The sequence below is a fragment of the Pseudopipra pipra genome, chromosome 3 (genome assembly GCF_036250125.1).
Source record: "Pseudopipra pipra isolate bDixPip1 chromosome 3, bDixPip1.hap1, whole genome shotgun sequence".
Lineage (NCBI taxonomy): Eukaryota > Metazoa > Chordata > Aves > Passeriformes > Pipridae > Pseudopipra > Pseudopipra pipra.
In genome coordinates this window covers 112,065,920-112,083,298 of record NC_087551.1, presented here as the reverse complement: position 1 = coordinate 112,083,298, position 17,379 = coordinate 112,065,920, and the positions used below count along the sequence as shown (strand labels likewise).

Sequence of the window (17,379 nt, the reverse complement as noted above, 5' to 3'; positions counted from 1 at the left end):
TGCTTTATGGTTTCTGAAAGCCAACAGACACCACAGAAAGAAGCAAGACAGGTTGTGTTTGAGCAACAAGGACCTGTCAAAGCTACCTTTGTGATATTACCTTATAAGCGAGTGAAAGCAAAGATTCTGCAAAAAGGAAAGGTGAGCTGAGTGATGCCAGGTTGGACAGGGCTCTGAACAATCTGGTCTAGTGGAAGGTGTTCCTGCTCATGGCAGGTGGTTGAAACTTGAAGATCTTTAGGTTCCTTTCCAACCCAAATCATTCTATGCCTCATTAGAGCAAAACACATGTTCCTCATCCCTCCAAAGAAGGAAAATGGAACACTTGCAGCCATTCTGCAAGTAACTTACTCTCAAACAACACATGGAGTGAGCTATGTGTACAATAATCACAAAATCACAGAATCACAGAATCACAGAATGGTTTGGCTTGGAAGGAACCTTAAACACCATCCAGTTCCAACCACCCGTCCATGGGCAGGGCACCTTCCACTATCCCAGGTTGCTCCAAGCCTCATCCAATCTGTCTTTGAACACTTCCAGGGATGGGGCAGCCACAGCTTCTCTGGGCAACTTGTTCCAGGGTCTCACCATGCACTTATTAAGAATTTCTTCTTAGTATCTGGTATAAACCTGCCTTCTTTCAGTTTAAAGTCATTCCTATTTGTCCTATCACTGCATGCCCTTGTAAAAAGTGATGCCTAGTGCCACATCCTTAGTGAGCTAATGGAATACAAACTTTATTCAGCAAATGGAAGTTCAGGAACCACTTGGAAGAAAATACCACTGTGTTGCCCACTGTGCAACACTGGGCATTCTGCACGTGGCAAAGTTGCTGACTTACGTCTCTCCCTCAAAATATTTATCCCACTCTCTTGCCAGAGTCAGAAAAGACAATTGCAAAGCAACCAGTCCTAACCTCAAGCTTTTACTTTGTGAGCACATAAGCACTGTAGCTTGATAAGCAAACTAGAAGCATTTTGGCCCAGTCAAAGTCAAAATGCTGCAAAAGGACAGGTCTTTTATCTTCTCTTTTTCCTTGCCCTGGAGACAAGCAAAAGGAATCCAGAACAATGGAGCTGGATTGGTTAACTTTCAGGCACCTGTTTCTTAAGAAAATTCCTTCTTCCAAAATGGGCAGCCCCAAAGCTGATGTCATTTATCAGCAATAAATATTGACAAGGAAATAAAAGGGAACATGTATATATAGTGAGAGCCCTGGACTGAGGAGAGCCTCTCACTCTCCTGCCACTTCCTTAGACACAGAAGGATTCTGGCTGGTTGAAGGTAAAGTATGCAAAATTTAACTTCAGTCTTAGGATTTTATCCAAAGAGTCACTTGGGCAGTATTGATTGGGCACTGTGCTATGGAGGTTAATGGAGTTAATATCCAAGCACTGTCAAACGTGATAATTAAAAGAAAATGCTTATATTATCTCAGAGGAAGAATGTAAAATAAATAGTATCTTCTGCTCTGAAAGCACATCCTCCACCAGTGGGGGTGAGAAATGGCATCAGTGGAATCTAATTCCCATATTTCTTTAGATCAAAATGTACCACTTGGACCCACTTGCTTCATTCTTCAACTGTGAGCATAAATAAATTCCTTTTGCAGAGCATGGTCCACAATGGGAAGTGTTTTTCTAATTTCTTTTGGATTATTTTTATGTTGAATTTATTTCACCTGAATATTGGGATATACCAGTACAGCTGAACTCAGAATTGTGTCATCTCTAAATGTTAACTATCTGTCCGAGCTTTCACTATTTAGGCTACTAAAATATCTAATATATATTATGTATGCAATAAGCTGATTGTCTTTTCTTAATACAGAGTGAATTTTTTTAAATGAAAATAGTGTAAACTCAGAGAAGAAAAAAGTTAACAAAGTTTCTGAAAAGACAAATATTCCCTCTTTTCCAAACTTTCAAACCTGGTTTGCCCTGAAAGCTGATTTAGCTGGCAGGAGAAAGATTCTGCTGAGGAGTGAAACACCAGGCTAACCATGACTGCATTTTTAAAACAGAACATGGTTTCTAGCTTTGTAGCTATCAATTTATGTATTTTTTCTTTTACACTTAATCAAACTTGCATGAAACCTCAGATTTTCACGTAGAGCTGCCTAAAAGTGCATTGCTGGCATTTGTCTTTTCAGAAGGATAGAAATAATTTAGTGGATTGAACACTATTGACAGTGAAGGATAATTGTATCTGAGAATCAGCATATTTTGACTTTGAAAGTAAAGCCCAACACTTTTAGTCCAAGGGACAGATTTGATAGTACAGTCGAAGATGTGCAGAAGTATTTTAACTGTTTAACTCTGGATCTGGAAATGTTTTATGTTTCCAGCTGCAGCACTTATCTGGGGACTCCCAGAGAGATTTTGTTTCTGCATGTAAAGGCAAGATAACTACTCAGTGGCCAAAGACACCCCTTCAGTTTATGAATTTATTCATCAATATCAGTGAGATCCCTGCCTCTACCTCATGCAAGTGATTTCCCTATGAAATTATGGGAAAACAAGCTAAAGACCAAATATCTGAATGACATGATAGGACAAAGGGTAATGGTTCTAAACTAAAGGAGGGTCAATTTAGAGTAGATGTAAGAAGGAATTTCACAGTGTTAGTTTCCCTGTCAAGCAGGATTTCCTAGATCTCTACCACTGACTTGTACTGCTCACATTGTGGATTTTTCTCAGAGGCCAGATCTAAGGTTTATTATGTTTAATGGTTTTTGTCTATTTTCCTCTTACTTCAATTTGTTTTAAGGTAGCCTCTTGAGTTCAGTTAGTCTTTCTTAGGGTTTTGCCACATCTTTACATTAACTCTTACATATCCTCATCAGTACAAAGACATGTATTTTTTGCTTCTTCTCATATGTAGAAAAAACATCCTATATACACAAGTGTGTTTCAGACTGTCTGTGTATCTCTGTGGTATTTGCTTCTATAAGGTGTCTTAGGAGTCAGAGGGCAATAGCCAACATTATTTGGTAATATTATCATATATGCAAGTTTTCTTTATGTCTCAGTGTCAGGTGTAACATGAGGGTGATCACCACCATTAAATCAGCCCTTATGAGGTTGATTTAATGAGGAAACAGGGAGCAGGGACAGAAAGGGAGACAACTGTTGGTGTGTTTAGTGCTCCACACAAAAAAAACCAGTTCTCACTATGGATGATGCTTGAGCAGGACACTGATGTGACAGCACTGAACACATTAATGGGCTTTTTTTTAATACAAGGAAGCGAAGATGAAAGAAATGCTGCAAATTCAAGATATCTTGAATAAAGAAGTTCAAAGGGGGACTGATCCAAGGAACACATACCTTTATGCTACTTACAGTCCCTGCTTCAATGCAAGGTAAAATCTTCTGTCTGTAGGAGACAGTGGTGCCCATGCACCAACATATACTCATTTGCACAGTTTCAGCACATCCAGCTTATATTCAGGATCCACTAAAATAAACTTCTTTGTGCAGGCTTGACTTTGTAACAATTTTGCATCTCTCTCACATACCACGTTATGCCATGAACTATATGGAACAGAGATTAATGGACTTTGGGTTTTTGTGTGTTTTTTTTCCCCCTGTAGAAATGAATCTACTAACTGCAATCATTTTCCTGGCTGCTCTGCTACACCAGTGTGATGGACAGGTAGGAATATTCATCTATGCAAAACAGCCATATCTGAGCACATTGTGCAGGTACCTGACCTGGTGCAGTCTGGTCTAGTGATCTCCAGATATTTACAGTCCAGGGGTGAAATTATTGTTAACATATTAATATAGCACATCAAAGATGAACTCTTATATTTCATGAGGTTTGTATTATTATTGTTATTATTATTGTTATTATTATTATTATTTGTATATTGTTTGAGCAACCTGATCTAGTGGAAGGTGTCCCTGTCCATGACAGGGGTTTGGAGCTACTGAATCTTTAAGGCACCTTCCAACCCAAACCATTCTGCGATTCTGCCTATCAAAATATTCTTCCCTTTGTGAGATTAATTCTAAAAACACATTTTCCACAGATAAATAAACAGTTTAGCTAAGAACCAGAAATATGATTTTTAAATCTCTTAGAGAGGATTAACCTTGTAAGATGTAGAGATCTATTATGTAGGAATTTAAATGTGAGCTGTTTATCAAGATCTTATTAGTGAATGAAAATAAATAAGTACTTCAGGGAACAAAATAGTCTCTTTCTTCTATAAATCTCAGGGGAAATATGTCTTAAGTTGTTTCTTTCCTTTACCTGAGTATAGCAGCAGCCTAAAATAAGTGGCTGAGTTGTTATTTCTACCACTGCAAATGTCTTAATTTAAACAAGATGTACTACGCTTCTTCTTGGGGTAGGTTCAGTTGCCCAAACATGTCTCAGTGCAGCTTGAGACTCTCCAGGGTCCCTGAGCCACTCACAAGTGGCTGTACAGTGAGCTACACATATCTAGGGCTCTCTGGACACCTCAAATGGCATTAGATGCCATTTTAAGCCACTAACTACATTCCTTAAAACCTAGAGTTGAACTGTGAAGGCAAAGCAGTGGGATTCATTCATAACATTTGGACATTTCAAAATTTAGTCTCATTTTATGTTTTTTTCATTGACCATAAAGGTAAACTGAGACGACTTTTGGATATTTACATCTATTGTATGGATATCTAGAATTAAGTAAGATGAACCAGTGCCTAGAAAAGAGACCTTCGCACCAGTGGCAGAGCCCACCTCACTGACTTCAGCATCAAAGTATTAGTTGTTCAGACCTCTGTCAGTCTCACTACTAATGGAGGAGGAGGTACTTAAGAAAATGCTTCTTCCAGTTCTAAAATGAAATGCAGATGTCATGGACTGAGCTTCCTGTGCCCTCTCCAGTAATGACAAAGACAGTGAAGGTGTCTATCTCTAGACTGATTTGCCTCAGGTTTAGATATTAAGTATCCCTCTTTTCCTGAGGGATGTTTTAGCCTGAAAACTCCAGTGTAAGCATTGCAGCTCCTTTTCTGTGCAAGGACTGATGCCCTCACAATGTTGTTTAAGAGACAACCCAAGTCATTCATTGCTTTCTTGACCTGAGGTACTTCAGAAGGTCTGCAAACAGTCCTAAGTTCTAATGCAGCTTCACATACTTCCAGAGCTTACAACACACAAGAGCTAGAAGAGGCTTTTTTCAGTGCACACAAGAGGTCTAAGCCAGCCTTGAGATTTGGTTCCAGAGCTAAACTTTCTCCATGTTTGATGTGGAGAAATCTGAGGGCACTATTCCTACCTACAAATCTCATTTAAGGTCACATCTCCTAATGAAAAGTGCACTTTAAACCAAGGAGGGAAGGAAAAAAATATTGTAATAATAGAAGAACAAATAAAAGATTGTTGAGAATTTCCAAGAAACTTTGTATTGAGGAGAAGCTCATAATTTATCTTGTTTATTAAACTTCTGTTAACTGCGACCTTCACTGTTGTTGTTTTCCAGGGTTTTCCAGATAAAATAGCAAAAATTTTGTCTTTTCCTCATTCTAAGTCTAAAAACCAAAAAGAGATCCTTGATCAACACAATGAAATACGCAGATCTGTGCTTCCCACGGCCAGGAACATGTTGAAGATGGTAAGCTATGCATTACAACATGCCTGCTTTTCCCTTCAAAGGAAGGATAGAGAAACCCCAGTATCAAAGCAGTCTGAGGGATGAAGAGGTTGAGAGCAGCCCTGAAAAGAAGGACTTGGGGGTGTTGGTGGATGAGAAACTCAACATGAGCCAGCAATGCCCATGTGCAGCCCAGAAAGCAAACTGTGTCCTGGGCTCCTGCCCAGAAGTGTGGGCAGAAGGGAAAGGGAGGGAATTCTGCCCCCTCAGGTGAGACCCCACCTGCAGAGCTGCCTCCAGCTCTGGGATCCCCAACATCAGAAGGACATGGAACTGCTGGAGTGAGTCCAGAGGAGACCACAAAATCAGTTAGAGGGCTGGAGCAGCTCTGCTGTGCAGACAGACTGAGAAAATTGGGGCTGTTCAGCCTGGAGAAGAGAATGCTCTAAGGAGATCTTAGAGCCCCTTCCAGTACCTAAAGTGGGTCAATAAGAAAGATGGGGGAAAACATTCTATCAGGCCCTCTTGCAATAACAGAAGGGTTAATGGTGTTCATTTAAAAGAGGGTTGATTTACATTAGATATAGGAAGAAGATTTTTAATGATAAGGGTGGTGAAACACTGACAGAGATTGTCAAGAGAAGCTGTGGCTGCCCCATCCCTGGAACTGTTCAAGGACAGGTTGAATGGAGCTCTGAGCAGCCTGGTCTAGTTGAAAGTGTCCCTGCTCATTGCAGAGGGGTTGGACTAGATGACCCTCCAAGGTCCATTCCAACCCAAACTATCTATGATTCCATAATTCCTAAAAGCAAAACACATGCCCTGGATGAAGCAAAGAGCATGTGAAGCAAAGGAGGAGCAGGAGTCCGAGCAGCAGCTTCTGAATCACACACTGTTGGGGGGAGATAAAACATCTAGATCTGCATAACCATTTGTCCTCACCTGAGTTTGCTTTGCCCATCATTTCTCTCATCCCTTTCACTCCTGATATTCCTTGTTATCCCTATCCCACGAGCAGATGAACTGTTTGGTGCTTTGTGGTTAAGCCTGCACAGTGAGACTTGCAAACATTCCCCAGGTTCAAAGCCCAGCTGGTGCTTCTTAGTCCATCTCAGCTGTACCTCAGCCAAAAATCAGTTCTATACTATCTAGTGCACTGCTCCCTGCAGTGTTCACTCAGACACAAGTCTGACAGAAAGCAACAATATGTTATAAAAATCCTAATAATCGAGAGCATCTGGAAATCAAGATTGTCTGATAAAACTCTGCAGTTACCTGCTCTGGAATCTTCAAGAGCAGAAAAATGTGGTTCCTGTGCCCCAGGAGTGTAAACTGGCATGACTCCTTTTCTTTCTGTTGAGGACCATGGGAACATTCAGTACACAAGACCCAAGCCATTCCCCATTTTTTTTTATTTCTCATGAACAGCACTAACCTGTTTATGACCTGGATACTTCTTCCTTTGTGTCTTTCAGGTGTGGAGTGATAAAGCTGCCAAAAATGCTCAGAAGTGGGCAAATACGTGTCAGATGAGAGTCAGTCCAAGGGAGCAGAGAACCCTTAATGGTAGTGACAAGGATGGAATCTGAGCTGATGGGTTAATGTTTGCAGATGACCCCTGGGAATGTAAAATAGAAATAAAGATAACTTTTAATCTGTTGTAGAACTGCTTTTTAGGATTATTAGAATAGTTATTATTATTAGAATACCTTTTTAGGACCTGGTCTAGCAAAAGGTGCCCCCATATGTGGCAGAGGGACTGGAACTAGATGATCTTTAGGTCCCTTACAACACAAACCATTTTATGATTCTATGATTATTAAACACAAACCCATCATCTTTGTCAGATAAATATCCCAAAGGACAATTTGTTGGAACTGGAGAGTATGTACTTGCCCTATATTTGTACCTTTCAAGTGTCCACTTTTGTCTCTCACTGGAAACAAGAGAGTGCCGTAGACGACTGTTGGTGTGACTAAGTACAGACATTTTTGTGTAAAGTTTTGTGGTCTACGTATCTGTGCCTGAAAGCTCATAAAATCAGAGGACAAAGAGATTGGCATCCCAGACTTTTTTTTTAGACTAAAACTCCAACCCTTCTGTCCCACCTCCCACCCCACAGCTTGCTTCTCTCCTAAGAAATAAACTAGACTTATTTCTGCTGCAGGTGTCACCTGTGGTGAGAATGTGCTGCTATCATCTTACCCAAGAACATGGCCTGATACAATCCAAACATGGTACAGTCAGTCCTCCAATTTCAAATATGGGTATGGAGCAACCTCCAAAAATGTCAACATCGAGAGCTACACTCAGGTAAGGAAAACTGAAACACAGTGCAGTGATACACTAAAATTACAGCAGTACAGTTAAGGCAGCTGGGAGTTATTTATAATTATTAAAAAAAATTATCAGTGTCATCAAACTATTATCTATCATTTACATTCTGATGCGAAGATGAATGATAAATTAAAATTCTTTTCTATCTAATTATGCAGCAAGGGAACCAGTATTTTTTAAGACCTGTCCATAAAAAAAATACTATTTTGTAGAAATAATTTAGAAATACCTTTAATTTAAAAATACCTTTAATTTAAAAATATCTTTAAATAAATACATTTAATTTAGAAATAAATATTTTCTATATATGGATGAAATTCTTGATAAGAATTGTCAAAACAAAATATCCAAGATGAAAGTATTTGACCTTAAACTTGAGTCTCCTCCCAGAAAATATGTTCAAAAACATTTGGAGATGATAAACTCGTTTTTCTACGTATTCTTTCTGACTACTAAACTGTAAACTTAAAAGCTAAATAGAAAAAAAAATGAAAGAAAAAATACCTTCTGTCATTTTGTGAGCTTTTTGTTGAGAATTCAATAAAGATGATTGAAATAATGTGCTTATTTTTTATTCTACAGCTAATCTGGTACAACAGTTACCAGGTTGGATGTGCAGTTTCCTACTGCCCTACGAACTCCTTCAAGTACTTTTACGTTTGCCAGTACTGCCCTGCGTACGTACTGCCTGCTTACTCATTATGGATATGGATAATTGTGGATTAGGGATATGTTTCCCAAACCCCCTGTGCCCCACTGGCCATGTGTAGGATAAAATGACCGCAGTCTACTTTAACCTTTTATAGTTTTAAAAATACTAATGTGAATTGTGGGCTTAACAGCAGGTTTAAATAGCAATATTTATTTTATTTCACATTGAAACAGTTATTAGGGAAATTTCAGCAGATGAACAAAGGCGTATCTCTGGCAGAATCAGGCATAAACCATGCTATAACTTGGACCACAAAGCAGAAAGCCAGATGCAAAGTGAAAGCCAAGAGCAAATGAATATTTAGAGGTAAATAGCCCATCTCAAGCAGCTGGTGTCAGAAAGGATCTGCTGAGGTTATTAAGCAACCTGGTCTAGTGGAAGGTCTTCCTGCCCATGGCAGGGGGTTGGAACAAGGTGATCTTTAAGGTGTCTCCCAACCCAAATAATTTTATGATTCTGTGATTTTATGATTGCCTTATAAGCCCCAAACACTTGCAAACCATTAGAAAGGCAGAGCTAGAAAGCATATATTTTTTTTGTAGATGATGCTATACAAGTAGTCAATTAATTTTGTTTCTCTAAACCTTATTGTCCCTCTTGTTTAAAATCAAATTTATTGTTTTCTGTGAATATCTGAAATTAAAACATGACTGCCTATGAAAACACTTTTATCCAAAAACTTCTGGATGCCTTTCATTGCGATAACTCCTCTTAATGGCCCAGATCTTCATGTTAATCTTGTCATGTCTTGTATTTCTTTCAAATTTCAGAGGAAATAATGCAATGCAAATAGCTACACCTTACAGAAGTGGACCAAAATGTGCAGACTGTCCTGGCCACTGTGACAAAGGGCTTTGCAGTAAGTGACTGTTCTCCTCCTGAAAACAAACATTGCATTACCTCAGATAGTGATGTTGATCCTGTGTAGCATTTTACTTTTGCATAGTTATTTCTTGCTAATCTGGATGAAAGATCCTAGAGCTGCCCCTTTCATTACCCACCCCTTGCAATAACAGTGGTTAAATATCCCACCAGAACAGGCACAACCCTGAGCAGGGGTGGGTTGGACCAGATGACCTCCAGAGGTGCCTTCCAATCTCAACCAGGTGGTTGATACCCACCTTTCCACCTGCATTCCCTTTCTATAATATTCAAGCAATGTTAACAGCAGAGAAAAAGTACAAAGATTATATAGACAAGAAAAACTCAAATCTTTTTGGAAAATGCAGAAGTATCAAACCAAAACTTTGTTTTCCATTAATATTTCACGTCTTTGTTTCTCTCTCTTTTATTTTAGCCAATCCTTGCAAGTATCAAGACCTCCTTGGAAACTGCAAGAACCTGAAAACTTTGTTCGGCTGTAGCCACTCACTGGTGAAGCAGAAGTGTCCTGCAACCTGCAAATGCACCACTCAGATCATATAAAGTCCTGGTGGATGTCATTACAGCTGCTGTGAGATTCATAGGAGAAGCGTAGAACTCACTGTGAAGTGTATTCACCCTCAGTGCATCTGCTCAGACTGACCTATAGATAACAATTTTATCTGGAATCTGACCATTACTTTAGTCCTAAATTAGACTAGTACCCCAAAATAAGTTCTGATGTTATTTTAGGCTTTGTAAAAATTATGCTTAAGCTACTAATGTGTTATTTTGTGGCTTTCCTTGCAGTGGATCTGCCACTGATTAATTTCTTTTTAATGGGAAAAACACTTTTAAGACACTTCAGGGGTTTTTTGCATAATATATTAAATGCCACTAAACTTTCTTCTGTTACCTTTTTGCTGATTGTCAATGGAACATATTCCTGCTAAATAAACACATGATTTACCACTGGTTCACAAACAGAGCTTTTAATCAAAGTTATTTGTAAATCAAGGGTTTGGTTTCTTTAATTTGGAAAATTCTTGCTGGATATTTTGAGGCTCTTTTACACTTCATGTGATTGTGGACAAGACAGGAAGAGAAATACAAAACAAAGAGAGATGTAATTTTTGTACAGGCGAAATAGGAGGCACACATTGAATCTGACAACTTGTACTTTGTGATCTAAACACAAAGATTCTGATAAATCTGTTTGTGCAGGTGATAAACGGTGTCTTCCTACTAATCTTTTTCCTTACGCTTTCCCAGAATAATACATCCTGGTGCCATTCAGGATGCACTAGGATGCCCCAGGGGCACTCCAACTGCTCCTCAAGATTGCTGCTGGTCTTCCATAGCTCTCCAGTCACATATACCAGCCCTGAGCAGGGCAGATCCTACTTGTCACCTTCCCTTCCTATTTTAGACCAGTAAAAATAATTTTCTCCTTAGGACTGCAATTCTGGTTCAAGACACAGGAGGGTGAGCCATATCCAGACATTGATCTGCTTCGCTTTTTCATTTTGCTACCCGTGTAAAGGACTTCTCCTTCCTTTAGATATTAACTTTCTGGGCCTACCATGGCCTGATTTTAACACTTGCTTGCACAGAATTTCTTAGTTAATACTGGCTGAATAAATAATCACTATATATAGAAGCTGTTTGGGAGTGGTTTCTTCCCCTCTATTGTCTCATCCTGTCTCTGTTGGTCAGATTACTATCATATTAAAGCAATTGATAGCATCAAATTAAGGTTTCCAGGATATCCATAACTAATTCTGGTAGGCTTGATTTTCTCCCTGCCTGAAGCTCAGTTTCACCATCAAGACTGTGCCACAATGCAGGGCTCTGAGAAAGCTGGAGAGGGACTTTTTACAAGGACATGGAGTGACAGGACAAGGGGGAATGGCTTCACATTGACAGAGGGCAGGGTTATATCAGATAACAGGAAAATATTCTGGACAGTGAGGGTGCTGAGGCCCTGGAACAGTTTTCCCCAGAGAAGCTGAGGGTGCCCCATCCCTGGAAGTGTTCAAGGCCAGGTTGAGTGGAGCTTGCAGCAACCTGGTCTTGGAACAACATGATCTTTAAGGTCCGTTCGAACCCAAACCATTCTGTCATTTGTGGAAAGTGTAATTCAAACCAAAGCTGTGTGGAAATTTCCTAAGAAACTTATGGTTTCCTTGGAAAACAATATTCTATGAAACCTCAACTCTCTTACAGGAATATACACGACTTTGGAAAAACTTTCAGGTGTTTTCTGTGTTATTTTTCAAGATTTATTTTTTGCTTTAAACCAAAGAGATGGATGTTAAAACTCCTTCCACACACACATTTCCTCTTTCCTCCTTCTCTCTCTGGGCTGATGAATATTTAACAAGGAATTATTTTATTATTAGAGATTTCTGTGAGTTGACTCCCCAAAGATCCAGCTTTTGTGCTCTGGATATCTGGCTATGGTGTTTGAGCATGGAAGCAGCAGGAACTGGAAGGGATCTTCTGCAACCTGAAGTGCCTCCCTGGAGCACCAGGCACCCAGCTTGGTTACTGCTGGGTATCCAGGCACAACTTTTATACTTCTATAGGGGATTTCATAAGATTTTGCTTCCCTACCAATGTGGAATAGAACAAATAGCAGGTGAGATTAAATGCTACCTGGATGTTCCTTTTTCTTAGCACAGGCACCAAGGAGTGCTTGGATCACTTAGTTGTTCATGTCCCTGGAAAGACTGAGATGCTGCTGAATGTGGGCTTATCAAACACAGATGAGGTAAAAGCAATATGGTAAAAGCAATATGACATTCCCTGAGATCCAGCATTTCAAACGAAATTTTTCTCCATTCTTTGACTGTATTTTCACAAATTTATTTTTCATATTGATGTCTTAACAGTTGTTTCCTTTATGGTACTAGCAGATGCTTTTGGAATGTGCTGCATTGTGCTACATTTTAGGTGTTAGTCCAGGCATGAAACAAATAACACCAGGAATTTCTTTATTCTGATTCCAGATATACTCACAAGAAGCACATATGCTGAGAGATGATAAGAGCAACTACTATGGTACAAGTCTAAGTCTTATCTGTGGGGAGTGGTGTAAGAGCTCTTCAGCAGACAATTTACATGACAAGGTTTTTAAGCATAGTTTTGAACAAATGTTATGAAGTAAATTAACAGTCTGACAGCTTCTGAAGAAAGAACATTTTTTGATATTTAAAATGCACCAACTGCAATAGTATCATTATCTAATTTGGCTGCCTGAGAATCAGCCTCTGGGCTAAGCCCAGTGGAGGTCTTTCACTTCCAGTATCTCAAAGCCTTGCTGAGAGGCATGGGCCTGTATCTTACCTGTTTTTCTCCAGCTGTTGGTATGTTAGAACAAATCTTCCATCAAACTTGCCTCACTGATGTCTTTAACATATCTCACCTACAATAACAACAGGTTAAGCAGTGAATTACAGAATCATTAAGGTTGGAAAAGACCTCTAAGATCATCTAGTCCAACCCTTAACCCAGCACAACCACGTTCACCACTAAACCACGTCCTCAAAGTGCCCCATCCACATACCTTTTAAACACCTGCTGGAATGGTGACTTCACCACTTCCCTGGGCAGCCTGTCCCAATGTTTGACAACCCTGTCCACGAGGAAATTTTTCCTAATACCCAACCTAAACCTCCTCTGGAGAAACTTGAGGAGTTTTTCACTTCCTCAGGACCTTATACTAAATGGAAAGCAAGGGTTGAAAACCTTCACATGCCATTAGAAATTTGTGTTGTCAGAATGTCTCCAAAAAACCAAAAGTCTGGCAAGCTGGTTGAGCAAGACCAAGCAGCAAAGGTCCATCAGAGCAGGAACAGGACAAGGATGTTTCCCACCCCTGGGCTGCTCCTGGTTTTCTAGGCCAGGCTGCCAAAAATTGCATTCCTCTAAATGTAAGGGCCACAGTAAAACTGTGGAAAAACAGGAGATGAACTTTCTCATTAAGAAGTTTCTTGACAGCTACTATCTCTGCTCTGGGCTGAGAGCAAGACATTTAACCTTGAGCTTCAGACCCACTGACTGCACCACAGAGATAATCCAAGACATTCAGGGCAAGGAAGATTAATTAGTGAACGCTGAGAAAGAACCTATGAAGCACTGAGACCTGTTAAATATAGTATCACATTTGATAGCCACACCTCCAGTGTAATTGTATCTCAGTCTGACCACGAGTCAAGGGGACAGGGGGCACCAGGAGATACAAGGAAGGAAGTGGCACTCCCTCCCACGCCGACTGGCTGGTGACATCTGAAGGTTCATGGGCTGGTCACTGGGCTCAGTCCTCTGCTCTGGGGTCTGTGCAGTGCCACAGCTGGGCTGTTCCCTAGGACTAACAGAGATACTCTGTCACCAGCATCCATAACAAGTCCTGCAGAAAGGCAGTTTTTAGGAAAAGTTAGGGCAACAGATCAACATGGAAATGCTCTCCCCCACATTAAAGAAATGGCCCATATTAACTATTCAGTCTGTTATTGACGGGTAATCCGAGGCTCAGCACGTGAGTAACTGAAAGTGACTCTTTAAAATGGTTACCATCACATTCTTGGGGATTTTTTTCCGCAGTGATGGAAATGACCATTTCAAAACAAATGACATTTGTCACTTTCTGTTTTGCATCAATAACACTCCTCTGCTTTCTGCTCTACCTCCCACTTCTGCATAAATTGGTGGAAGTAAAGGAGGAAAGCCAAGCTGCCACACTAAAATCAAATTAAGGCTTTTGTTCATTTTGTTGACAAATTTTGAATGAAGCACAAGGTTTTTTATTTCACTGATTGACTTTAAAACATGAGTTTCTATTTTAGGGCAGGTAAAACCATTCACCTATCTTCTTTTAAAAGTCTTTTCCCAATGGAAACAAATTCCAGAAATGTATACTGAAGATAATAAGGAAATATATGTTAAACCATGTTATTTTTATTTAGCGATGCACAGCACTCTTTGTACAGACACAAATGATAACTCAAGTTTCCCACCAAGTGATTTCTAAAAGGACAAAAGATGTTTATTTCAGCAAAAAAATGTAGCCCTTGTGATTTTTGCATAGGACTGAAACACTGAGGAGTAGGGGAGAGTTTCTAAGAACTACTAAGACACAGAAATTACATTATTTCTGTAAATTCAAAGCAAGAATGGATTCACCTCTTGTGCAAATGTGACTGTGCAGCTCTGGCCATACAGTGGAGGAGATTTTCCACCCTCACCCAATAATGTATCAGAAAACATATAAAATATCTCCTGTTTTTTTGAAACAGACTCTTAAGTTAATGGGTTTTTTAGGAGTGTCTCCTGTGCAGCTGTCACTATTTCTTATGGCAGGAGATGTTTCTCAACATCTTGGTCTTCATTCTTAATTTTCAGCACAAAACCAAGGGTATATATACTGTGTTACCAAATTTGGTGAAAAAAAAAGTTCTAAAAATTTAAACTGGAAAAGTCGGCAGCAGCCTTCTATTGGAATGAATCATAGAATCAATCACAGAATCATAGAATCAACTGGGTTGGAAAAGACCTCTGAGATCATCAAGTCCAACCCTTGATGAAGAGGGACATAAAAACTTCACAAATAGAGGGGAAAACATTTATCTAAGGTGGTATGTACTAGCCTACCTACAATTGCAGGAAAAGTCCTCAATGACTTAAAAATTCCATGTTCCTAAGCAGACAAATGCTGGGTGATTGAAGAGGCAAAAAAAAATCGGCCACAATAAATAAGGTGTTGGAAACAGCAATCTTGTTTCTTCCACAGATTGCAGCACATTAATGTTCCTGAGGAAATCAGTTTATAAATCGGAAAGGAGAGAAGAGGCAATGGAAATGAAATGTATAAAGGACCAGGAGGGAAAAGTGAAATGAAAGCAAACTGTAGAGTGTAAGGATTGGGAGAAAAAACTTGTGATAAGGCAGAAGCCATCCAAAAATATAGAAAGCTTGCTGGACAGACAAAAATCACCAGAAATATCAATAGTCATCCAAACTTAGTATTTAATAATGAGCATTGAGGAGGTTTTAGTGTACTCAGGGCACTCATGTTAATGTCCCTGCCCAAGTCCCCTTGAAGGTTCTCCCACCACCTGCCCATGGCCCCAGGAGCCCCATTTTGGCTCAGCCTGTCTCATCTGTGCCTGTCTCTAGTCTTGGTTTTGGCCCTGTCTCCTGGATTAGCCTTGGACCATCCTTTCTGTAATCAATAAACATAAGGATGGATGCATTTGAAACCCAAAACCAATCCAGATGACTTTGTCATAATATTGACCATACTAAGTCATAAACCAAGCTTTAACCCTTGGAGCTTAGATTATTCCAGCAGGTTCACACTAGGAGTCATTGCAGATCTAGACATATCTGTTGAACAAACCAGGGTAAAAGATTTTTATCCAGTCCTATAGGAGTTATTTATTGCTTCTATGCATGTTTTAGAGGTAAATGGGAAGTATCTAAGAACTATATGGCATCTAATGAGCTATGGCATGAAAACTTGTGTCTTTCACAGCTTGGCATGAATGTTTCAGAGACTGGATTTTTCCACTGAAGTTATTTTTCTTTATATACCCATTTATTTGCTCCCAATTCACAGTAGTACCTCCAGTGTTGGCTTGTCCAGGAAGGGGTGTTGTGTTTTAGATAGTAAGTTGGGTTGCAGTTGTTCATTGAATTTGTCCTTGGCCCATTGTGAGGAAATAATAAATTCATCTTGTCAGTTCAATAGCACAGGGCTACCTCTGGTTACTCAGTGATTTAGTATTCACTTCCTGATAACTAAAAAACCAGCGATGTAAATTAATTACGAAAGTCACAAATCGTGGCTTTCATCTGGTCAGTTCTCAAGCTGCAAACAAAGTCCCTACTGTCTCAATATTCAGGCAACTGCAGGAGATGTTAGTTGTACACAGGAAAAACAAACAATAGGGGAGTTTCTTGTAGGAATTTTTTATGTACTAATTGTTCTACCCACATTTGCAACTCGTGCCAAGGTCAAAATGATTAGAACTTGTGGATCAGTGTTAACACAAGTACAAACCACACGGTTTATGTTGGAGTTCAACTTGTGGTGTGGCTCAGAGATTACTGCTTTCTACAGTCTCAATCTACCAAACACCCCCTTCAGTCTGGCTGCTGTGGATGGATCGTTGTGTGAAGGAACCCAGGAGCTCCCTTAGCTAGGGAAATTGAAGCTAACAGACCTTTCCATTGAGGAACATTCCCTGATTTTGACTCCTTGAACTCTCTTTGATCCTTCATGCATGAATTGCAATTATTGTGGCAAACTTAGCATCATGCATCTCGCTTCAGATTTCGGTACCATTTGTGCATTCTGCAAGATTTGGAGGAGAGAGAAGTATTTAACCTTCTCAACAGGAGGGCAAAATGAAGGGGAAGGCATGGGAACAGGCTCTCTTGCTGAAACAGAAAACATGCTAGTTTTCCTGGAATCATCACTCAGGTGATGTGGCCTTTCCTTACAACAAAGAGAGCACACAGGACTTTTGCAGGAACAGCACAGCCTTTTACTGAGTAATGTTGTAACTGTGAATCATCATCTGTGGCAAAATAAATAAAGAGGATTCATGAAGTTCAAAGGGATATATCCAGTTTTCAGAAAATGGGGAAATGGAAATCACCAAAATTACCATTCACAAATAGTGGAAGAGACACCTTAAAATTCAGTAACACAGAAAAGTGGTAAAAATTTGATACAAGGAAAAAAAGATCCTGGGCCACAAGGCAGGGATTATAATTCAGCTTGTTACAGACAAGGCAAAGAGATGAATACACTTAACACTGCAGTTACATCAACTAATGTCATAGTTGTAGTTGTCTAGAGTCACTATTTCTC

At 39.7% G+C, this 17,379-nt stretch overlaps 1 protein-coding gene across 1 annotated transcript; it reads left to right on the top strand.

The window, feature by feature from the left end:
- The first annotated feature begins 1,254 nt into the window (after nucleotides 1-1,254).
- CRISP2 (cysteine rich secretory protein 2) lies at nucleotides 1,255-11,059 on the top strand. The gene is made up of 8 exons (XM_064650776.1): nucleotides 1,255-1,287; nucleotides 3,599-3,660; nucleotides 5,480-5,611; nucleotides 7,066-7,156; nucleotides 7,758-7,903; nucleotides 8,510-8,604; nucleotides 9,410-9,498; nucleotides 9,937-11,059. Exons 2-8 carry the CDS (start codon nucleotides 3,601-3,603, stop codon nucleotides 10,062-10,064), a joined length of 741 nt encoding a protein of 246 aa, XP_064506846.1. The 5' UTR covers nucleotides 1,255-1,287; nucleotides 3,599-3,600; the 3' UTR covers nucleotides 10,065-11,059.
- The last annotated feature ends 6,320 nt before the right edge of the window (nucleotides 11,060-17,379 follow it).